Source organism: Sphaerodactylus townsendi, linkage group LG14 (genome assembly GCF_021028975.2).
Source record: "Sphaerodactylus townsendi isolate TG3544 linkage group LG14, MPM_Stown_v2.3, whole genome shotgun sequence".
NCBI lineage: Eukaryota > Metazoa > Chordata > Lepidosauria > Squamata > Sphaerodactylidae > Sphaerodactylus > Sphaerodactylus townsendi.
Window position 1 is genome coordinate 9,442,999 of NC_059438.1, and position 25,510 is coordinate 9,468,508.

Here is a 25,510-nt window from a genome sequence, read left to right on the forward strand (position 1 = left end):
CCTGGGTCAGGAAAGACTGCTGATGAAAGGGGGGACAAGGAAAAGACCCACGTCCTTCAGTACATGTTGCTAAAGACTGCAGGACTCACCTCAGTGGAAAATCATTGCTGCTATAAAAAAATACAGTTACAGGCACAGGGAGGAAGAAGATCAAGGGAAGCAGGAGGACTGACAAGAAGCCCCATAAGACAGTCACATTCCCTATCAAGTCTGCACTCCAGTAATACTAAGCTGAACTGATTGTAGCAACTGCTTAATTTCCTACGTTTTAAAACAGCCTTGAGAAGCATTTGCAGCACAGGAGTGCTCCTTCCACCTTTTAGTATATGTCTGCTGCCAACCCAGAACCTGATGTAACAAATGGTCTCAAACAGACCTGTTTATATTCACATAGGTGCTGGAGGTAATCGAAAACTCAGGATTCATACTACACCATCAAACAGCTACTCTAGTTTTAGTGTTCAACAAGATCCCCACCCCCACCCCCACCCCAAAAAAAGATAACACTGTCACAGCATTAAAGTCTGCATCACGGGTGGAAGTAATTCAAGGACCATAGCTTCTCCGAAATGGCAGTCAGGGAGCGATTTTGTGTTTTTTAATAAAAGTGGATTAATAAGGAAATCTGGTTAACCCCCAACTCTCCCAATTAGAACAATTAACTCACAGACAAGCACAAAACTTCCGTTAACTTCATTTTTATGAAAAGCCCAAGTCACCAGGCAGATATTAATGAAATAGAAGCAAACGGGCAGGATGCCAGCAGTTACTGCTGGGTGCCTGAATCCAAAATGCTCATGCCTGAGATGATATTTTAGTTTAATCTCAAGCGAATGATCAAACAGAATGAAATTCAAGACATAACTTGAGTTACCCTACATCACTCATAGCCTAGGATCCACATATCTGAAGGACCATTATTCTCCCCCATATCGGGGTCAACTGTGCTTCCACTGACTAGCAATCCCTCCAAAATGACTAAATTGAGGGCATCATACTTTGGTCACATCACAACAAGACTCATTGGAAAAGACAATAACACTAGGAAATGTCAAAGGCAGAAGAGGAGGAAGACTCAACAAGAAATGGATTGTCCCAATAAAGGAAGCCACAGCCTTCAACTTGAAAAAGCTGAGCAAAGCTATTAATGGTAGGACATTTTGGAATTTGTTAATTCAAATTATTTCCATAACTTTATTGCACAGGAAACACACACAGTCTCACTATTTTTCCCCCTGAAATCTTCAGCATGTCCATTAGAATGGGTATTTTGAACAAAAACCTATTTTGAGAAGTCCAGAAACAAAGACTGGCTCCCTGCAAGGCACATGAACACAATAAGAATAGGACAAAACTGGAAAACTGCCCTATCCTAAGAGGAGGAAAAAAATCTTGGGACAAGAGACCTTCCGAGCAAACCTTTTGCAGAGGACGTATCTCACAGAAACTGCCAGAGGAAAACACTTGGTCAGCAGGTCTGGTTCTCCTTCCAAGTCTGCCAAAGAGGAAACATAACTTTCCTCCCCCACTTCCTATTTCCCCAGTACAGGCTGACCCTTTGTTTGCAACCTCCATGGGTGGCAATGTCCACAAATGCTGCAGACCTTATTTTATAGTCTATAAAGCCTGTGTGTTTTTGTCATTTAGTTAGGTTTGGAATGAGGAAAGACTTTAAACACACAACAGCAAAATGTCTACCTCTTCAGGACATTGGCAGATTTTGAACCCATACCTCTAACTTCTACAGTAATTTAGCCCCAAATCTCTTGTTAGGCATACAGGTCACCTAATTTATAGCCATTTTTTCTCTGTCCCAGACACAGAAAAAAATCATTATCAAATTTTCTACATTTTAGCCTACTGGCTATACCAGCCTGCTTCCTTAACATGATGCATTTTAACTTCTCCAGATTATGGCCACACTTCTGAGTTTCCTCATCTTAAAAATCATGGATGTCATTCTATTGACCGAGAATGAACCACCCTGAACTGAGGTTTAAGCTACATTTTATCCTGTTTACAGATCTGCCACGGGTCCTGTCAAACTAAATATGTAGTGGGTGTTCCCAGCTGAAATTTAATTCTCAGGCATGGGTCAGTGTGTTCCGAATCAGGACCTGAGCATACAGAGATAGAAAGCTTAGCTTTCCCCCAATGTTTTTCCAACCTGAAACAACACCAGGGTGCTACTATTTGCCCAATTGGAGTAACTGGACTACACTAAAACTTTGTCAACAACTGGGATCTTGACACACTTGAGAACTGGTCCAGAAATCACTGGAAGCTTCAAACATGGAATTGTCATTGCACTTTGATTTGACCGGGCTTGGAACAGATATGCAAACAGGGCAATGTACAATTCTGCCCCAAATCCTCACTGTGAGTAAATGCTCATAGAATCAGGTTGCAAAATATAATGCTGTGTTAGGAATTAACAAATGCAATCATTCCATTAAGTGGCTAGGACTTTTTCACTCCAGTGTTCAGGCTCTGGTTTCTCCCAGGTAATAGTTCACAGTGCGGCTGCACTTTTGAACTCATCGAGACGGTCATAATAAAATTACTTTAGGAATGTCTGCTTCATTCTCCTTTGACTCTTGCAAAATCTGTTTTCTGGCACAGTGTTTCAGGAAACTGACTCTTTCACAGTGTACTGAATTTACGGCTGTGTGATACAGATTCTTAGACACTGCTTCATTGTTACTGTTGCTGTTAAGGTAAAAAATTCTGTCTTCTTTAGCTAGAATGATATTAAAAAATACATCTTTTGATGCTCCAGCTCTCGCCTATTAAAATGAGTCATTCTAAGAGAGAGGGAGTCATGTGTTTTAACTGTTCATACCTAATAAAGCAACACCAGCACTGTGCATTATGGCCTCTTTAGGTGTGACATGCTCACTAGCAACAGCTTACTAAGGAATGGGACTGGGTGCTGTGATATAGCTCTCTTGAATGGAGCATTCAGTCTCAACAACCTGAAAAAAAAAACATTATAGAGGAGACATAAAATAATATTTTGCAATGACATTTCTATCAGATCCCCAACAAGAGTTACGCATCATAGACGTGCGGTTTCTTTATCCTCAGAAGTGGGATAGGTCTGCTGTATGAATTAGCACCCTGACAAGAACAGTCTCGTTCTTAAATGCAATACCCAGTCAAGAAACTGTTCTATCTTGAAACTCTTTGAGGAAAGGGGTGGGGGGAATCACGTGCCTCTGGAAAAGCTGGTGTGGTTTGTAAACAGGACAAGGTTGTTTAAAATGGCTTCAAGGGAAACCAGAGGGAGAAAGATTAAAGAAGGAAGTTGGTGGAGTAAAAAGTTTATTGGGCGCACACTGATTGCAGGATGGAAGCCTCACAAGTGCAATATACGGAGAAAAGGGCATATATACAGTGTCTATTCAGCTTCTGGTAGGCAGAACCACTGAGGCGGATTTGATGTAGTGGGCAGCCGCACACGAGAATTCAAACTTTTCTGTGTACCCTCTGCCATTGCAGTCTGCTGTACCATTTAAAGTGTTTATGCTCTTTGTGGTCCATCCATGATGCTCTCGTGACCATACTATGTGTCACTTGAAAACTGCTGCTCCTTCAGAGGTGATTTGCTGCTAATGCACTAGTAGAGAAGTTGGGCATTCCATAGGGTATCTGCTGTGTGATGGAGAGATCTGTTAAAAAAAAACACTGTTCACTTGTCCCCTGGCAAAAGTGTCTCCTGCCAGCTGAAAACTTAGTCAGAAATATTTCCTCTGTCACTTTCAGCCTGTGCACTTTGGATGATAAACCAGCGGGCAGGAAACAGCTTGTTCCTACATTCTTTTCAGAGGCTCTGTAAGGCAGTAAGCACTCTGCTAGTACTATTAGAGGCAACTATAGGAGTAGAAACTCCAAAGTGACATATTACCATGCATAAATACAGTAGTCACAAGAGCCTCACGGATGGGCCACAAAGGGCATACACACTTCACTTTCTGTCAGTTCAATTGTCACAGTTTCCTCTCGAAGAATCTTGGGAATTGTAGTGATGATATGTTAAAGACATCCTGCAAAAGTACTGTTCCGTGGGAAGAGAGGATGACTAGCAAAACAAATCTGTACAATAAGTAAACTCTAAGATGTTGCAAACCTGCACCAGAGACAAATAAGCAAACGAAGCTAAAGAAGTTAATCCCAGTTAAAAAGGTTCAATAGACAGATAGACAAAGAAAAATATTAAGACAAGGAAAATATTAAGTTTTTGGACTCTTTTGGAATTGTGGGGGCACATATGTAAGAATAGCCAGGGAAAGCAATGGCTACCCCACAAAAGAGGCTTGCCTATAAAATCACTGCTCGCAGTGGTACCCCAGAGTCGGACAAAACTGAAGGGGGAACTTTACCTTTATATGCATGAACACTAAATAAGCTTAGCAAAAACTTAAGAGAACATCTTTTTACTGAGGTTCCATATCTTCCTATAATTATTTACATTAAACTGAAAATTCTGTGTAACCAAATGGTTACTATTTAAAAAGGTAAAAGGGAAAGGAAGAGGTACTCCCATGTAACGGCACAAAAGAAACCATCAGAGTAATCCAGAACAGTGTTACTCCAGTCTAAACACTGTTCTGGATTGCACTGTATATGAGGAACACTATGTAAAATGTGTTAATTATAACAGATTGCAAGAAACCACATAGAACTGCAATCAGATACAAAAACAGCGAGATATTATATGGTTCCAAGACATTCATATCACACCTTGCTGCTCTAAACAGAAAATGAAAGCAGATAATTTAAGGACAATCCAAATCTGAGATTTTTCAATCAATCCATATTTAAGATTTTATGCTTTTAACACTATAGTCGCAGTACAGAATATGAGGTTGCTCTTGACAAAAAAAGCCCTTGCATCTTAGTCTCCTCTGTTCTCTCCCTGAACTCACAACAAAAATAAAAAAAGCATGACATGACTCATTATGGCAGTCCAACCTCCTTCCACTCCCAAGTAAACAGCTACCAATGAAGCTTGTGGATGGATTTTGTTTTGCACACATGTTAACTATAGAGGAGGAGACATAAAACCATGGTTTTTGGAGGCAGTTATGTCTCCTGGAACGTCTAGTTCCCTCCAACTCCAATGAAAATGCTAACCATCTCTAATGCTGACATTATTGTGCAAATACAGATTCTTTCTCTCTCTCTCTCTCTCTCTCTCTCTCTCTCTCTCTCTCTCTCTAGTAAAGAATGAACTCATCCAGGGCGGAGTTCTTTAGGACTGCTTTCCATAGTGCAGACTACTGCGCTCCCTATTGTGGTGAGGGGCACATTGAGAAGGACATGCAGGTCCTAATCCGAAAGATTTTGTGTGGCACAACAGAAGGGTGGGATTAACATGGAAAGCCAAATTCTTGTGAAGTTCAGTGGGCAAATCACTCTCTTGTCAGCCTGACCTTCCTCAACACTATTTTTTTTACCAAAATAAAGAACCATCTTCTCAGCTGCTTGGAGAAAAAACAAGATACAAACTTTAAACAACTCACATTCATACCAAACTGACAGGAATAAAAGATTTTAAAGAGAAGTCCATGATCTGTTCCTTGTACGTGAACAGTACACAAGTTAAAGCATGTGTGTGGATATCTGCTTCCATGTACACATTAACTCACACAAAAGACCACAAGCCTTCAAATGTATTGAAAAAAAAACTTGGATAAAATGCTAACCTTTAATGTAACAGAGTTCTACACATCACAACAGTTTTAGTGGAACTAGAAAGCAGAGAGGTGATGTAACCTATCAGCTTGATCGATAAGTTCAAACATTAGGAATGTCAATACCTAGGTAAGTAAACAGATAAGAAATAAGACAGCTGGTCTCTTTCAATGTATTTCAACATGATAATGCACAATAACATAGGATAAATAACATCTTTCTAACAACTTCTTTTGGCATTAGCTGGTAATTTGCTTTAAGTAGTAAGTGGCTGCAAGAGTGCTGGAGCTAGATTTTGAAGGGTTCCAGGCAGGGTGCCAACAGCGGGTTCCCACTGCTTCATTCAACTCGACTTGCCATGATAGCTTGTGCTGCAGCCCAATGGTAGTCCAGCACCATGATGGTGGACAGGGCAAACCTGTGCCATTTTCAACCTGGTTGATATGACAGCCCTCAGCCAAGGCCAAACCTGGGCATTATACGGCCCGGGGGCCACATCCGGCCCGCCGGATGACCCTGACTGGCCCCCCTGCCATGCTGGGGAGCGAGGCGCCTTTGAAAGCCCCGCAGAAGCCGGTTGCCTTGGCTGCCGGCTTCTGCGGGGCTTTCTAAAGCGCCTCGCCCCCCTACCTTTTGGCCTGGCCCTCCACAATATTTTCTGTTCCTTATGCGGCCCCAAGGAAAAAATAATTGCCCACCCCTGGCCAAGGCCTTAGTGAGGCTGCATGTCTGTGGGAAAATGTTCATGTTGTACAGAACCTACATGGGTCACTTCCTATCCAGCTGGTGCTTCACCCTTAAGGGAAAGTACACTTTTCAATCTCGTCTGTTGCAAAATACAGCAACATTTTTCTTGGGAGAAACCTTACGTTGTTGTGAACCTTACCAAATAGCCAACTCTGCTGATCACTAGCATCCGCAGGGCGAGGTGGAGAACTCATGTGGGGTCACATGTCCCCAGGCGCATACCAGCTAGTCATGTGGGGGGCGGAGAATCACCCCCACACCTCTCCCCTCACCATCGTCCCACCAGGCTGCTCCTCTGCCGGCTAAAGGAGCAGCCTGGCGGGGTGGGACCGAGGGGTGCCTGGCAGCGGCCCAGCCAAACTGCTCCCGCTGGCTAAGGTAAGTGGGGGGCATGGGGGGGCACAGGGGTGACCAGAGCAGGTGTTGCCCCAGGCGCTACTTTCCCCCCCTACACCTTTGCACAGGGCTCAGTTGAAGAGAACCAGCTTTGCATGCTGAAGGTCTCCAGTTCAACCCCAGCATCTCCACTTAGGAAAAGAAGGCTCAGGTAGCAGGAGGTGTGAAACAGTCCCACCTGAGGCCCTGGAAAGCCAGTGCCAGTCCAAGTAGACAATACTGTCCCTGACAGACTAATAGTCTGGCTCGGCAGAAGGTAGCTTCACATGTTCCCCAGGCCAGCACTACCAATTCTGCACCAACTGTCTTTCAGTCTATGAGGAAGCTGTTATGCCTAGGGGTTTCCTGCTGCACATATCGGGCTCTTATCTGCATCCCTGAAGGAAAGTGTTGGGTGCGCTATGGACAGCCAAGCCAGTTCAAGCACAGGTGAAAGATCAATTGATCCAAGCAGGTTGGAAAAGTCAAAAGACCGTCAGGTCATGAATGGTGAATGGTCCAGCAGAAACTGGCACAGCTTCAACAAGGGCCCCACAAAGCTTACCCAAGGATTACATCCTTATCACAAAAGGGTAGAACAATATTTGACTTACCACTGCTACCGCATCACTAGAGAGTACGGCATTAATATCCAGCACTGTGTAGTAAGCTATATTGGTCAAAATGTAGATAATTGTCACAATTGGCATAGAAACTGCAATCGCTAGTGGCAGGTTTCTGGTTAAAATGAAAGAAAAACAGCTTAGAAGTGGTAAAGAGGCAAGAAAAACACATTCTTGAAATTGGGGAGGTCATCTTTTTATAACCATATTTAGACTGACTTAAGTATAAACTGATTTAAGCCTTTTCCTGAAATAATAACAGGGCTTTTGTTCTGTTGAGATAGTAAAGCTACCTGGGCAGTTCTACTTCAGACTACAGCCAATGATAGCATGTTTGTTTACACTAGGGGTGTACAACTCTGGTGCCCCAGATGTTCATGGACTACAATTCCCATCTGGTGCCCCAGATGTTCATGGGCTACAATTCCCATCAGTATACTGGCAGGGGATAATGGGAATCGTAGTCCATGAACATCTGGAGCACCAGAGTTGGACATCCCTGGTTTACACATATTCCCCACCCCCCAAAACCAAAAACCTTACATCACCTAGAAAGCTAACATGTCAGGGAGTAGGTGATGCAAGAACTCTTCCTACCCCCCTACCCCCAATGTATTAAGATTCTATGTGCAAGGAGATGGTTTTCTTTTCTTTTTTAAAGGAAGAATGTTCAATTATGCAAATGCCTATCTAAAGTGGTACAGGTGAGACCCATCTTCAGGTGTAACCTCGCCGTGTAATGAAATGTGGCAGAAAAATCATTGTTTGCATTTGGGTATTCTACCCTACCACAACACTTTTGTGTTGACTACTTAAAAGGCTCTGGAATGAGCTATGAAACTGTCAGCATACACTGAAACATTGTTAAATGTCAGGATATTTTTGCTAGTTAATTTACCCTCCCCCCACCAAAAAAAAAGGTCATTGAACAGAATACATCTAACCCTGCTAACCCTGACAATTTGCTGCAGATGGACAAGCTTCCCTTCATGGGTCTCTCTTACTGTGCAATCCAAAGAGGGGGAGGGGCTGAAGGAGCATTGGAAGTAGTGGAAGGATTGTCCCGGTGTCCGTGCCACCAGCGCCATGCAAACTGGCAGGGATGCTGGCTCCAAGGAACTTATCTTGGTGACCAGCTGCCGCAGCGCACAAACCCAGAAGCTGGCCCCTGAAGCAGCTAGCTGCCGCTGCAAATGCCCACAAGGCTGTGGAGGGAGGTATTCCCAGGGGCAGAGCCTAGTTTAGTCAGTTCCCAAAAGACTTTCAGTCCAAGAATGCACCCCTTCAGCAGTGCAGACATATGCCACCAAGAAATATGGCATAGGTCATTTTCCATTATGGGCTTTACTAGGGGAAAAAGGAGTTTCTCCTTCTCTCCCCATGGCCACACTACTGATTACCTCTTTGGAGGCAGCGCTCTTGCACTGTCCCTGGCTACCACTTTACTCCTGCCTTTTGGATTAGGCTGTAGGGTTCCTCAGTCTGTAGGCTGCCCTTTATAAATGTTAGCTCTGAGTTGTTAATGTCAGTGTAAAATATTTCTTTAGCTACAGAGATCAGATTCCCTGTCAGCTCAGGACACATTTGCTAGTGACACAGTTTCATGAGATATCTCAAAACTCAATTTAATGAAGCAAAACTTTAAACAAAATTTTACCTTTCTGGATTTTTTATTTCTTCAGTTACAAAATTAAGGGTGTCCCAACCTGAGTATGAGAACAAGGCAGAGTAAAGTGCAAGAGAAATGCCACCAAGGTTCCAAGATGATCCCTCAAAAGAGTCCTGAAAGTGTTGCGAGTGTCCTGTGTGCAAAAGGAAAAACACAAGAATCAATGCAATGTTGGCACACACAAGATTAAGTTGTTTACACAAGGATGGAACATAAGCCAAGAATGAAAGCACCTTGAAGGTGGAAAGCAGAGATCCAATTTATGCAGATGCTAGAATAATAGCAAAGAACAAACTATGCCAGATCCAACTACAGGAGCAAAATCTTATTTTTATAAAATGCTTCCTTGTAAGCCCCTTTGAGTCCCCTGCAGGAGAGAAAGGGGGATATAAATCCAAACTCCTCCTCCTCCTCCTCCTCGCAAATATAGCAGCAAAGAAACCAACCCACCCCCCTCCAATGCAAACAGAAAATCAGCACAGTTAGATCCACTCCTTGCTGCCCTACTTTCCTGTTTGCAAGAAGTTATAGGGGAGGGCACTGAAAAATAGCCCCCCCCCCCAGCAAGGCTACAGTGGTACAGTCAACCTCTCAGACTCTTCATTCTACGGTGTATACAAATTAGCCCGCATTTTCTCTCCTTTCTTTTTTCTGTTAGCCAAAGTGAAAAGGTCAGCTTCAGTTTTAAGAAAGGCTATTAAGAAAGGCCAATTTCATGCATGCCCCAACTTACAGAGAAACCAACATAGGCAAGCTCATAACAAGCAGTATACAGACTTGAAATTCATATTCAGTTTCATTACTTGCTATGATCCTGCACTGAAGTATAATCCTGAATATCACAATATGCCTGTTTCAAAATACCATTTAAAATATCATTTAAAAACCGCTCAAATTTACACAATTACCTTCTGTGTATTGTCGAAGACTTTCACAGCCGGAATCACTGGGGTGTTGTGTGGTTTCTGGACTGTATGGCCGTATTCTGGTAGTATTTTCTCCTGACATTTCGCCTGCATATATGGCTGGATCCTCTGAAGATCAGGAGAAAATGCTACCAGACCACGGCCATACAGTCCAGAAACCACACAACACCCCAATTACCTTCTGGTTAGAGCATTCCATTTTACTGTCAAGTCACTGGTATAATTAGTTCATCTTTTCCTTTCATTGGACACAAAGCGTTAAATATATGTACATACTGAGAGTGAATAATTTCAAAAATAGGAAGAATGCAAACAGCTTACAATATTGTAAAACCAAGAAACAAAATAAAGTCCAACATAACTAAAGCCTCAACTTTTCTTTGGAAATGTTAATGGAGGTATCATGAACTTAAGGAGACTGAAACTTTCACATGGGGTCTTATGGGCTCTGATTAAAAAGTCACTCTTTCTCTGATGTTCATGCACAGAGGTAGATAGCTACCAAGAGATTTCCTAAAACTATTACCTGCACCATCTTTCCAAACTTACCTATTACCCACTTCTCTAGGTGTGCAGGTTAAAACTATGCCAATCCAAAGCATTTAACAAAAGGAAGTTTTTCTATTCGCAACATCCATCATGATGAGGGTTTGGACCCAACCCAAAGTCAATAATGAATATGGAAGTGTTCCACATACTATTAAGATGATCTGTCATGGGTAGTGAGGCCCCATGTGATTTGTTAATTTGGGTTTTTAAATGCTGAAGTTAGTTTTGAAGCTAGCTCTGTAAGGCTGGACATAAGTTATGAAAGCCAGTGGTGGTATAAAAGGAAATTACCAAGTAGTTATGACTTTGACTATTACATTGAAATGGGTACTTGATCTTGAATCTATAGCAATCAATACTAACAAGAACATGGTCTAACCCAGGGGTCTGCAACCTGCAGCTCTGGAGCTACATGCGGCTCTTTCAGCCTTATACTTCGGCTCTGCATGGCCTGGAGGTTGGCGGTTGGCATGCGATTGTCCCTCCAGAGCAGCGCTGGAAGGAAAGGTGAGTGGAGGAGCCGAACTGGAGGTGGCTCCACGCGTGAGGGCGCCACTTTTCGCATCCCCTCCATTCACCTCTCCTTCCAGCACTGCTCTGGAGGGCTGGAGGGACACACCCATGCTGCACTCGAACCCCTGGAGATCGGAGGGTAGCGTGGGCATGTCCCTCCAGAGCAGCCGCCATCCCCCCTCTGCCCACAGAGCAGGCAGCTGCCTCTGCCTCCCAGCGCTGGAAGGAAAGGTGAGTGGAGGGGCCAAACCAGAGGCGGCTCCATGCAGAGCCACCTCTCTGGCTCGGTAGATCTTTGATGCTGTGGAAAATGGGTCCAAATGGCTCTTTGGGTGGCAAAGGTTGCCTACCCCTGGTCTAACCTGACTTTTAAAAATTGCATCCTTAGAATGAAAAAGACTTTCATAAAGGCATTTTATTAAAAATAACTTTTTTGGGGGGCCAGAACTGTAAAGCAATTCTAACTAATGTTAAAGCATTTCTCAGCCTGAAATCTTTACAATGCTTAAGATGGCTATGGCATGGCCAGCACTTCCCTCATAATTTTGATATCTTTAACCTTGCTTTGCAGCACTGGGAAGATGAAACCACAGTCAGGTTAGAACAGAGATGGTTAAGGCATTAAAAGAATTTCAAAGACAAAAATCGTATTATCAGGAGAGCTGTGATTGTGTTATGTTCATGTGCTATCCTCCACAGGCACAAAAGATGACCGGAGGAAACAGATACCACAGCTCTTTTAAATCTGGAAGGGACAAATGGTACAAAACACTTTTTCAGCACAGTGGAAATGCAGGCTTCCTATTTTCTCAAGTCAGCACACTAAGAAACCTTCCAAAATAAACAGGAATAAAAGCTTATACACAGACCCCTGACAAAGAAATAACAGCTGGAACACTACGGTTCACAGAGAAAAAATAATCAGCAGAGCCAATTGTATAAAAACTGCATAGACAGGGGGGACAATGATTGAAGGATAAAGTGCAGAGTGTTTTTGCTTCTGAGCTGCAACCTTGCCAAAACCAGCCACGCAGAAGTGGTACGTGCTGCTTTTCAATGTTCTTTATTGGTTGGGTTTCCAGATCAACCTGATGTCGAAGTGGCATAGCAGATGAGAAAAGGTAGCATATTAATAATATTTAAATAAAGGTTGTAAGGTACGGGGCCGCAATTCAACAAGTCAATGGTCGCCCTAGAGGAGTTTCCCACGGCTGAAGCGTCAAACCACTGTTCAGTTTAAAGAGTTGTGCACTTTATTTATTTTGTTTGATTGTAGTAGTGGCTAAAGTGTTGGACTAAAGCAGGGGTCCCCAAACTACGGCCCGGGGGCCAAATGTGGCCCCCTGAAGGCATTTATCCGGCCCGCCAGGCATGGTGGTGATGGCTCCATTCATGTGCAATGGGGGCTCGAGGGAGAGGAGGAACCGGCCCCAATGGCTGTTGATTGCAGTTACATGATGGCACCCCCAAATCTCCATGAATTTTTTTTTCTGACAGAGTTGGAAACCTTGCATGTAGCAACGCCTGCTCCGCCCTTCCTCCAGCCATGTATGTGTGTGTTGCTCTCAGGCTTTCTGTTCCGCCCTCACTCCCCTTTGGCATCAGCCAGGCTGGCCGAATGCATTTCTGCAGCTGGCTGCTAGGGAGGAAAAGAACCCAGGAAGATACCAGATCCTGGGTTTAGATGGAATGTTTCATTTGGGAAAGTTCTGCTTTTTTTTTCAGGGGAAGGTATTCCACAGCCTCCCCAACAATATTTGGAGCCCACCCTGTACTTGACATACTTTGGTCACTGTTCTAAAAATAGACCATGACAGAAAGGCTGAAAGGCTGAAAGGTGAAAGCAAACATTTTACAATCATTTGTGCATAGGAATTTGTTCATAGTTTTTTTTAGTCCGGCCCTCCAACAGTCTGAGGGACAGTGAACTGGCCCCCTGTTTAAAAAGTTTGGGGACCCCTGGACTAAAGTCTGCGACATCCAGGTTCGAATCCCCACTCTGCCGTGGAAGCTTGCTGAGTGATCTTGGGCCAGTCATACACGGTCAGCCCTGATCTTGGCCAAGTATTTGGATGGGAAATCTCAAAAGGATATCAGGGTCATGACACGGAGGCAGGCAATGTCAAACCACCTTTGAACATCTCTTGCCTTGAAAACCCTAAAACTAAATAATTTGGTCCTCAAATTTGGATGTTTGTACATAAGAGGAGTTCGTACAGTCAGGAACTGGGACTACCAACGAAACCACAAGCTCATCCCCATGGAACTAAACCCTAGTGAATGTAGATTGCCTAAACCAGGCTGAGCAGATGTACTAGCAAAGCCTGGGAACCAATGCTTTTACAATCTGTCCTGAATGTTTAGTTTTATCAGAAACTTTCACAAACTCAGAACGACATACACAATGTTCCTTATAAACTCGTCAGATCTATATTATGCATTACATTTAACTTAAATTCAAATGAAGGTTATTGTGAATATTTCCAACTGTCTTCCTTATTAAATTACTACTGAGCCACTAATTTAGAACACGTTATTATCAGTTCCATTTTTGTTTCTACTTGAAGATTACACAATCATGCAAGTTCTGCTTCTGCTAAGAGAAGTTTATAACTGTGAGTTAGCTTAATTGGCAGGAGGACACTGCTAATGGTTGAAGATATTCTCCCATGAACACTCCAACACGTCTTCTCAATATTTATCTTCAAATAAATACAAACCTCTATGTATTAAGCTGTTAATCTTACCCTGGCACAGTTTAACAACTCCTGTTACGATGATGACAATAAGAGCAGTGACTTTGGCATAAGTGAAGGCATCTTGCACCCTGGTTCCCCACTTAACATAGGCACAATTTATAAACGTTAGAAGACCTACGAGACAAAAAGGAAAGCAAGGACGGCATTAGAAAGTGTTCCATTACATTAAGCACTGACTTGAAATTCTGCTCCATGCTGGAATTAACATGTTACAATTACATATTAGTGTGAACAAGCTTAGCAGGTTGGGTTAAGCAGAACCTTAGTGGGCAAAGGAGTTCTTATCAGTGGTCTCCATTTCCTTGGCACAAAACAGAGATGACTTCAGTTCACACACAATTCATATGAACAGGAGATTTCCTGGCCTAGTCCCAACCTATCTGTTATCTTTAGGGATATCAACCTGTTAATTGGCCCATTCACATAGAAGTAAACAGCTTTCATTCCTAGTGAAAACAGGAAGTGCCACTTAGGGAACTCCTTTATTCAAACATCAAAGACTGTCAGTTAATTAGTTTAACACCATAATCAGACTGAAATGTTAGGTACACTTAAAGGTAGTTACAGAATGCTTTAATAGTCTAAAATAGGTCAAGCAGACATACACTGAATAAATGAAAAACATGTTGAATGAAAAAAATAGTTTAAAAGTATGGAACACTACAGCTCTAAACAATCATTCATTTGACATGCTCAAACCCCCCCCCCCATAGTTGTCGATAAGCAGAAAGTATGTCAGCAAAATCACAATGTCCTTTCTGTCAGATCAATTGCGCAGAAATAGTAAATCATCATACTGCAATAACTTAAACTTTAATATCAGTTTTCTAAAGTACCTGGATAAGCTCTACAGAAAAGTTATGATTTTGATAAAGAAGAATGCAAACACTTACACCCACCCCAAAATTCAAGCCTATCTCACAGTGTACACCTATAAATGGCGTGGCCTGAACATACTTTTCTCTTTTTCTCGTATAGCCTCGCATGCCAACTTCTGGTTGCCACAACATCCAAACTGGGCACCCAAATTGGGTGGTGGGCTCTGACCATGACTTGTAGGCCCACTTCAAATAATGGCTTCAGATTGCCATTTGGAGATTAGTTCTATCAGTTTTCCTGTTTGGATATCACAGCAAAAAATGCTTAGAGAAACCCACCCAGGGGCAGGCGGGGGAGGGGGCAACATCAGCACAACCAGAGGTGAGTGTTTGAGTGCTTGCAGCCAGTGGTGGGATTCAAATAATTTAACAACTGGTTGTTTACGAGCACCGGTTCTGCCGATGTGGTGCGAACCTGCTGAATCCCACCACTGCCTGCAGCATGTTATCAGTGCTCCCAACCCTGATTTGAAAAATGTTTTGAGCCGAGCCACGGTGATAGCAATTCAATAAAGATCAGATCATTGTGGCTTAAGCATGCAGACGGGAGGAGGTTCTCCTTTGGAAGTCTTTTATCATTACCTATGCAATAGCAAACATGGAGAATACTCAAAGCAATTCCATCATCACTCTATGCTACATGGAGCTTAACAAAAGAATTAATGCTTTCATTAACTATCTAAATGGTGGTAGGAAAAAACCCTGGTCGGTGCCTTTCTCCACTTGTCCAAATGTAGCCATTCTTATAGACATATCTAATTAGTGAGTTTGTATTGAATTAAATTGCAAAAAAAAATCCAGTCTCCATATCTTTATCTAACCCCAACCTCAACCCCAACAATGGTGAAACTGATGGGACCTGGCTAAAAAAGGTGGGGTCTAAACAGCTGAATCTGAAGCCACAGAACCCCCAAGGCTGAGCAGTTGCAGGGGGGCTTACAGTAAAGTGTTCAAGAGCTGCTTAACATTACCATATGCTGTGGCACAAGCTCTTTCTGCTAAGTCAGGACTACATCACAAGCCAATCTAGACACACAGGGAATATCTTGTGACAACAGCACAAAGTACTTATGGAACAACTTGGTAAACACAGGTATGATGAAATCCCTCAGCCTCCATATCGTGGATGGTAACCAGGTTATCAGGCAAGTTTTCATCCACAGCTGCCTTGACCTGTCTCCTCAGGAGGTAAACAGGGCGCCACATATAGTGCATCCTGCTTGAAAAACACCCAATTTATGCAGCAATGAATCAATATGTGGACCTATTACTATATCCAAGGGTGCAAGACATGAAGACTGTTCTTAATCCCCTCTCGCAGGTGGAAAACAATAATGCTCCTTCAAATATAAAATAATCACCTAATTCGCCGTTCTTGAAGAAAAAGAAATTAGGCTTGTGTCCTCCCTGCCAAACTATTCACACATTTAACTGAATCTCACTGGGGGTGGGAAGTCAAGTCCATTGCTAAATTCTGGCAGCGCATGAACAGAATACAAGATGCCACAGCATCCCTAAAGGTGGCAATACAAATTCAGAATCTCTAGTTCCTTTGACAAGTAGTTTAAAAACGTGAGTGAAAACAAAAGAGCAACAGGGGGGTCAGTGAGAGTGCTCTGCTCAAATAATACATTCTTTTTTAGTGTGATCAGAGCTGAATGGGAGAAACAAGGGAAAGCAATTTGCAAGAATGCCAGCACACAAGAATGCATGTAAGGATGATAATAGAACAGAACACCTAATACTTCAGACAGCCTCTGCACTATTTAAGGCTATGATCCCTGCATTCTGTTCACGGTTTTGAGCATGCCAGGCACGCTGGGTAGAGTCAAGAGACATATAGGACAACAGTGTAAGGAGATCAAATTCAGTTCCAATACATCATTTGTGAGCAAACCAGGAAATGATTTTGTGGCTTGAACTGAAATTTTCTGAGGTTGCACCATTCCCACGGATAGAAGAAAATCTACTTTCCAAGTAATCGGTTGTCAGATCAACCTATTAAGTGCTTGCTTAAACTTTAAGCGAAACTGAATGAAGTATTTCACAACCAGGACTTTGTAGTGAGCCAATCTGACAATGCAGTGCAACAAGGACTTGCTGCCCTCTGATAGGCTTGCCAGTACCAATAAGTGGGAATTTCTTGAAGTTCACCAGTCTCCACAATCAGCTTCCTCTATCCAAGGTCTGCAAACTTGGCTCTCCAGATGTTCATTGACTACAATTCCAATCAGGCCTGCCACTTGGACATGATGGCAGAGGCTGATGGGAATTGTAATCCAGGAACATCTGCAGAGCCAAGTTTGCAAACCCTAGTGACTCCCACAGAAACAGCCTGCCTAAAGAGGCAGTATTGCAATTACTAATGGAAGTCACATGCAAAGTTGTCACTGGGTTACTATGCCAAATCCTGCATAAAATGTAATATTGCAAGTTAGCACAAGACCAAAGTCTTCACTTGTCCACAGGATCACAGGACATATCTTACTTGCAGCACTATCATGTGTCAAGGAAACAATTACTGGTTCTAGATGTAGGTTGTTAGAGGCCTCTGCTTCTGGTTGCGCTGAGGATACTGTTGCCTAGATTCCCATCCGCTGCCTCCAATGCTACACGACTGGGCTTAACCATTTTCTTGATGAACTTTCTCTAGAAGCACAGATGGTCTACCTTCTTAGAAGCCAAAACTCAAAAGGGATTTTTCACTAGATGGCTATTTTGTAAAAACTTCCTCTATAAAATGGGGGTGGGAAAAATACAAATAGCTTACAAATGCAGCGGGTGCAAATGGTTTTACCTATTGCAGTTTTCTGAGTACCAAGTTTGGGTTCAAAGGCAGTTCAGAAACCTAACAATAAATTATTTTGCATTTTCTTTAAATATGAAATCAAATCCCTTGAAATGAAATTGAAAAGCAATTTGGTGCACATGCATTTATTCTCACACTCTCACGACAATCTGGAATCAGCTCAAGTTCTTCTGTCTTTGAGAACTCACAGTACCATCTTAAGCAGAGTTATGTATGTCCTTCCAGATTTACTGAAGTCAGTGGACTTAAAAGGGTGCAACTGGGCTTAGAATAGCACTGTCAGGCTCTGTTTGGTCAAGGAATTGTCAGTCTTGTGGTTTGATTTTAAGATGCTGTATGGAATTGCTCTACATAATGTTTGGACAACAGAAGGTAAAAAGCATCCTGGAAGGCCTGTAAATAATAAATAAGGTAAATGTTGGGAGATTTTTAATTAAGGAACCTAGTCAATTAAGGACAGTACAGTACAACTAGAACTCAGAGTAAGCTGATGAAATCAATTGGCAGTAGATTCAAAACCCAACAGGGGAGCAACTCTCTCGTACTACACTTAACCAATTTAAGAAATTCATAGCCATACAATATGGTTATGGTTTTACAGCAATTCATGGACAGGACTACCACTGCCTATTGGCCACAATTATTATTCCTGTTCAAAGGCAGAACTTTCCTGTTCAAAGGCAGAAAACTATCTGCAGGTACTGAATGACTGAAACAGACACTGGATGGCCATTAACCTTGTCCTGTCTAGATGTTTCTAGGTGCGACTGGACACACTGCACTTAGGCCTGGACATTCTAACAGTAATAATCTGCCATTCATAACACAAGGTTTTCTTGTTTTCTTCTTGGTTATCTAGATCACCTTTGCCTTGACTGGTATCGTGCAATACATTATTATCTGCTTTTGGAAATCATTGTATACCAGTCCACAAGCACTTAAAGCAACCTTGCCACAAGCCTACCTCAACCCAATTGTCCCCCGCTTCCTTGTACAACATACTTACATATACAGGCAGCTGCAATAAGTCGACAAGCAACATAAGGAGGCTGACAAGAAGGGAAGACTGGTTGCACTATGTAGTTGGCGAAAGTTATTGCAATAATAGCCTGACTTGTTGGCTCAATGATCAGCAGTGAGGTCCACAGACGTATAAAGGCAATGAAGCTTCCAAAGGCCTCCAAGATATATGCATAACTGGCTCCTGACTTAGTGATAGTGGTTCCAAGTTCCGCATAGCAGAGAGCACCAAAGACTGAAAAAATGCCCCCAATGGCCCAGATGACTAGCGACAATCCATACGATGCACTGTGGTTAAGCACTCCTTTGGGGGAAACAAAGATGCCAGAACCAATCATGTTTCCTACTATTAAGCTGATCCCATTCAGAAGAGAGATTTCTTTTTTCAGTTGCATTGTTCCTTTGTCTTCATTCCTTTGAGCTTTGCCATTTTGATCAGTTTTGTCAGCTTCCTGAACAGGGAAGTATTTAGGCAGGGAATTGAGAGATGAACATTTTTCTGTCTCTTCCATCATGCTATCAGCATGTATTCCACCCCAGCTCCAGTCACACACTGCTGCAAAAGAGGAAAGTAGAATTAAGATCTGTCACCTATCTTAAAGTATACATGGTAGGGAGGGGAGCTGAAAGGTATGGATGTAATCAGCCACATGGCTGAAATGATATTGATTTACTGATTTATTGATTTTTATATTTATATTTCTACCCCACCCATTCCCAAATGGCTCAGGGTGGCATACAACACGAATAAAACACAGAAGTGAAAAGAAGCAATAAACAGCAGTTCTAAAATACAATAAAACCCCAAATAGATAAAAGATGGTGACTTCAACCCCAGATCCCCTTCCACAGGAGGCCAATAATACCAGCTGCTAACCCTTTGGAACATTTATATCTTTGGAAGCCTTTCTGCAGATGTTCCGAAGTTGCTTGTAATAAGACTAATTGGGATAAATCCAGCATAAAATGTCCACTTGCGTTAGATCTCTTGTGCAAGCACAAAAGAAAGCAAAAGACCTTGGTGATCACTTGTACATGTCAGATGTATACGAGTGAATTTATTTGTATGTAGCTATGGGCAATTACAAACACATCAGCAGTTATATAAAAAACATGATGGGTATATTCGATAAATTAAAATATACACCTTTGGCTAATATATGCAGCAATATTAAGTATTGCGTAGTATCCTCACTTGTGTTTCCGCTTGCACAAGATCCAAAGTTCTGGGCAGTATAATACATAGGGAGGAAAGTGTTATGTGTTGCACAAGATCTTGCATAAGCAGAACCGCGTTATATCGATTTACATTTCTGCGTGTGCATTGCTGATCAAAGCTCATCTTAAGATACATCTAAATGAGATTAAGATGCACCTGCTATTTGTTATTAATACTACACCTGTTATTTCATGACACCTCCGGTAGCTTCTCAGAATGTCTTCACCCTGAAGTCTACACAGATTTTAAAATGAGTCAAAGCAGGCTTGAAAGTGGTCATCGGCCTGGTTACCAGTGGTAGAGACAACCTGCCTCCAACCAAGCTGGAAAGTTGGGCCTTTTTCATTTCAAATATTTGTCATGATGCATCTGTCACAAATTGCTAATGCACAAGCAGGACATCTTTTTTGTGGACTTATTTTCAAGGCTGTCTTAAAGCAATGTCACAAGTATTCAGAGTTCAATGCTAGAGCTACAGAAGATTTCCAAATCAGGACGGCATATAAGAGAAATAGAAAGGAGCTTTGCCTGAGTTTTTCAGGACTACTGATAGAAAATATGAATTCTGCCACAGATATTTCTCAAATACTTGAGAAATATCTCAAATACTTGTTTCACACATGCTTTTCCCCTATACAAGGATTACCTTTATGTAGAAAATATAGGGGGTAAAATGTGTGGAGGTCACAATACAAAAGCCAAAAAGGACAACATTTTGCACACCCTTACTTCTAAAATTTATGGGATCAGTGCAGGATGTATGAGTGTACATAAATATGAACAAATGACCTACTCGGTTATTTTAGGGATCTCTGTTTGAATCTTTCTATCTCCCTCCAACAAGCACTGCTCTTATACAATCTCTATTAATTTCAGACCAACACAGAAATTTGGCATTTACATCATTCAAGGCCACTACGTGTGCAAGTATCCAGTTTGTTAGCTAAAGCAACTATGAGAAAACCAAACATTACTGCTTACTGCCAAAATATAACTGAGATATAGCTGACTCTTACCTAGGCCGTTTCTGCGGCCCCTGCATGCCGGCAGGAGTTCCGTGGGGCGGAGCTCTTTACAACAAGCGTCTGACAGTAGCGGGAGGCCGGCAGAAGGCAGAAGCGGCTCCGCCGGAGCTGCCTCTGCGCCCTCCCCCGACTTACTGTGTCTTTAAGCCTGCAGGCGTCGCAGCCCATGCACGCTGCCCTCCGACCCCTGGAGGTGGGAGGACAGTGTGAAGCCGATACGGCTGCAGCATTCCAAAATAAGATGAGGCGAAATCTTCCAGCGCGGTTCGCACCGCGCCGCAGGGAAGACGATCCCTCCCCAACAACAACCCTTTAAAGGGTTGTTGTTTAGGGCGGCTTGACGCCACCCTGGGGGGAGGGAAGAGGCGTCAGGTCGCCGCTGCTGCAACGGCGCCCCCAGGCCGTCGTAAACGGGCCGTGCAGATACGGCCCTAGAAATTCAAGACTTTCTAGCCTTATGTAAAGGGTAAAAAGTGTTGAATTCCAGGTAGACTGTTAAATACATACATACGTATAGTTATCCTCTAATTTATCTGAGGTTCAGTTAGTAATGTTTTACATACATAAGAAGTGTTTAAACAAAAAAGAGTCCATAAGGAAAGCAAGGGGAAAAACCTAACAGGAAGTACCTGGTCTTCAGAAAAGAAAAAATACTTTGTGATTTTATGTGCACTCAGTAGAAGCTTTGGTTAGATTTCCAGAGGTCTACACATTTTGGTACACCTTAGTAGCAATAAAAATTTGTGTCTGCTTCCCCAGAGCCTAGTCTCCAATAAAATGTTGAGCTTCAAAGGCATACAGAGGACATAATACATCCTGCTATATTATGCAAACCACAGCATTAAATTTCAGATTTCATCCAGATGGGGTCTATTCAAATGCATTTTCACTGCAATTTGTTAGTCAGCGTTATGCTCTCTGTTCATGCACTGACCAAGGGAGGGGAGTATTTATCAGAAATCAAAAGGAAGGGGACATCTGAAAATAGTAGAAAAGAATACTGACTACACAAGGCCTTCATAGAGAAACCTGAAGAGAGACAACGTGGATACAGTTTCAGTTCTGTGTATGTTCTAAGAAAAGAAACATTGTTAAGCACACCTGGTTACAGAACATTTATCAACAGACATCAACTTAGTGACAATAGTATACCATTACAAAAGTTCAAAGGAACAGAATGGCGTTGCCTACCATCACATAAATTAACTTCACCTTGCCAACCTATTACATTTAATTTATGTGAGAAAAGGTGCCAAAACCTATCATCAACTGAGTGGAGTAGAAAAAGCCAAACCATAATGTGATGTTCAATGTTAATACCCAAGATCCTTAGAAGAAGATTGAGCTACAAATTAGCTAGCTAAATAAAGCTCTTTATGAACCAAATTCCTGGTGGCCTAGAAGACGATTTGTATGTTTTCACTCATTAATGTCTTCTTTAAGCAATATGGTGAGAAGATATTTCAAATCAGAAGAATCATTTTTAGATTGTCACTTTAACATCCATTCTCAGCACTAAGGTGTCAAGAACATAAAAGCGGTGGTGCCAGATACAAAGCTTTCAGCAGAGATATAAATAGCTTCAACTACATTGCCAAACAGTGGGGACACTGGCACATAGCAGTTCTTTTAATGCAAGGCAGGTCTGCAGCAGTTGTCATACTCCAAATGTCATACTCTTCCTCATATGTGCCCGCACATTCAGTTCACACAGCAGAACATATGGATCGCTGCATTGGAAGTCTCCTTAATTCTGTTTTCTCACAACCTTGTTTTCCACTTTCTGCACTCTCTCCTTCTCTCCTAAATAATCTGAAACAAAACAGGAAGGTGGCACTGGTGCAAAGCATCTTAGCCCAGGTGTGACGCATTTGTGGGTTCCAACTTACCAGCGCTTCAAGAGATAAGCTGTTTTCCTAGTGCCAGAGAAAACGCTGCCAGGCTTTTATCCTAACCAAAGGAGTGTCATATCTGATCTAACTGGTTGTAAAATATTTGGCTTTTAAATGTAACGAACAACTCTGCTCGACAAGTTATTTTTAGCATTGTTACACCAGTTGAAATCTTCCTGGGTAACCTGAGCTCCTCTTCTCTGCTGAAAAGAAAGCCGCTCTAAAATGCATCTGTCTTCTAAATCACAAAGAGATGACGTTCTTGGGTCCTCTTATCCTCCAATGAGAAGGACCCTCCATGGTAAGTGCCCAATGGACTGTTCCATAAGTACCACAGTTGTTTGGTTCCCAAAAAAAGCAGTCCAGTGCAGATGCAACCTTCCTAATTTGTAAACATGATTAGATTGGGAAAGCGAATTGAGATCTTGCATTTTCTTCTCTCTACCCTGTTCTCTCTCTTGCATCAATTGCACTCCACATTTCCCCAACAGCTTTTACTATGTTATGGGCTATATCTGTAACAAAAAAACACAAGTAATGCTAAGGAAGACCTTTTTAGTTGAGATGGGCAAGTCAGCTTCAAAGACTGTCAAGTTCAACAGGAACCTTTGTTGGCATTAATCATAATCAATGCCAGTGTGGGTATAACACGTCATAATGACTAAGACTATCAAGAGAAGGATGAAAAGAATCAGTGCTTGAGAAAAATGGGGGGACCCAATCCAGAGTCCACACTCACTGTCTATGATGGCTGCAACTGACCTCCCAGTCTCACTGCAACCATTTTCACATCAAGATTGTAAGAATTGGACTCCAGGCTGCCACTAAACCTTTTTTACGATAAGGATGACACCAGATCTGAGAATTCATCCGTCATTTCTTAGTCAGTCTTTGTTCTAGAATGCTCTGTTTGGGTCCTGGTGTCTACCTAATTCTGTCCCCCAAGGCACTAGGATTCAAGCAGTGCATCCTAGAACAAAGATGGTTCAGGAAATGGTGGATGAATTCTCAAATCTGGAGTCATCTTTATCTGTAAAAGGTATAGCCTGAGGAACCAACAAAAATGCTCTTGGAAATTAGTACATTTATTAATTAACCTGCATTTATTTACTTATTTTTCATTTAAACGCTAACAGCAGTAATAACATTCTAAGAGTATAAAGTCCTGATAATTCTGATTTTTTAAAATTATTGGCTCTGAAGGGGAAGAGTCACTGATGATCGTTATACCAAAGAGGACTAAAATCACCATTTATTGTATCATAATGGGAATTACAATGGGAAGAAAGGAACAGATGGCCATGCTGCTTTTCTATCAACTTTTAGGTACTTGCTGAATAAACTATGTCTCATACCAGTTCCAAGCTCTCCAAGATAGCACCTAACTCTAGCTTTTAAAAAAATAGCTTTGACTTCCTGGAGTCGAATAGTGGCCTACAGTACCCTTTTCTTCTATCTCAAGACACAACACCATTTCGTAAGAGTTTACATACTGCTATCATCTCAGCAAGGTTAACTCAGAAAAAAAAGAATTATGGGGAAAAAAATAGCCAACAGATAGGGAAGGATGAAAGATAAATGTAGTGATCTCTGCAAAGCTGCTTTGGAAATTCACTGCAAAAGAATGCAGGGTACCCACAGGAAAATAATGCTGGTATAACTCTAAAAGTAATGCAAAAGAAATTTAATTGCTCCAGAAAGGATGTATGTGTCTGTACTGAGCCAATTAACTACCACGGGAATAGAACTCCTCTGTAATTATGCTTGATGAAAATGGGAGGCTGAATGCGCCCTAAGACATACAGGAGCTGACGGAGTGGCAAAATATAGTAAGAAGGAAAAGCACTAAGAAAATAGACATTCCTGGGTGGGATTCCACTTCACAGCAGGGAACATCAGAGAAAACTCCAGCATAAGAGGGAGTTGTCTAGTTGGTGAGCTTCTGCAGAGCACTTTCAACTTTATAATAAATCCAAATGGGGTCAGGATAAACCCCACTTATTTAAATGGAATGCCCTTCCCAGCATCATTGATTCAAATCCGCGGAAACAAGGGCCAAAACTGCATACTGCATATGCAACTGCCTGTTTCTATGACTTCTATGATAATGGTCAGCTTCTACTTTGAGATTGGAGAGGCAGATGGTGAGTTCACCTCTCTACATCTCTCAAAAGTAACATCCTAGTAAGCTCTGTTACCACAGTAGAAGTTAGCTGTAGTGGTTAGATGACCTGCCTGACTCAACTACAGTGTTCACTGGGAAATACATGGCCAGTAACTATCTCAATGGGTTATTAGAAGGGGGGAAAGAGGAACCACACTGTAACCCAAACTCTTTGGAAGAGCTCATGAGGTCATAAGAACTGATTTCATTTATCTCTTGTCATGTTCTCCTTGACAGGCCACATTCACAGATGAGGTGTCCTCTCAGATCCTGCTTTATTTGGGGTCACTGCCAATACCTGGAAATCCAGGATAGCTTTATTTCAGTTTTGTCTGATTTGCCGACTGCACCCTCTGCTGGAAGATCAGGTTCTTGCCACTGTCATCTATGCTTTAGTGACCTCTGCATTAGACTAAAGCATAGGTGTCAAACTTGCAGCCCACCAGATGTTATGGACTACAGTTCCCATCATCCCCTGCCGGCATCATGCTGGCAGGGGATGATGGAAACTCTAGTCCATAACATCTGGAGGGTCGCGAGTTTGACACCTGTGGACTAAAGAGTATTTAATGTGCTCTATGTAAGGCTTTTCCTGGGCACAGTCCAGAAAGTACAGATAATGCAGAATGAGACTTGGTGAGACTT

At 42.2% G+C, this 25,510-nt stretch overlaps 1 protein-coding gene across 3 annotated transcripts in view; it reads right to left on the minus strand.

Annotated features, from left to right (window-relative positions):
- The window catches only part of SLC7A6 (solute carrier family 7 member 6), a 37,355-nt gene that overhangs the window by 9,186 nt on the left and 2,659 nt on the right, over window positions 1–25,510 (minus strand). Inside the window, exons 1-5 of one of the 3 annotated variants that reach the window (XM_048515998.1) lie at window positions 19,966–19,980; window positions 18,552–19,121; window positions 13,847–13,972; window positions 9,100–9,244; window positions 7,434–7,557 (exon numbers count right to left, since the gene is read on the minus strand). In XM_048515998.1, the coding sequence (XP_048371955.1) occupies window positions 7,434–7,557; window positions 9,100–9,244; window positions 13,847–13,972; window positions 18,552–19,080 (924 nt within the window). In that variant the 5' untranslated portion in view covers window positions 19,081–19,121; window positions 19,966–19,980. Of the gene's footprint in view, window positions 1–7,433; window positions 7,558–9,099; window positions 9,245–13,846; window positions 13,973–18,551; window positions 19,122–19,965; window positions 19,981–25,510 lie in introns of those variants that run through there. The other 2 variants (XM_048515997.1, XM_048515996.1) reach the window with 2 other exon arrangements.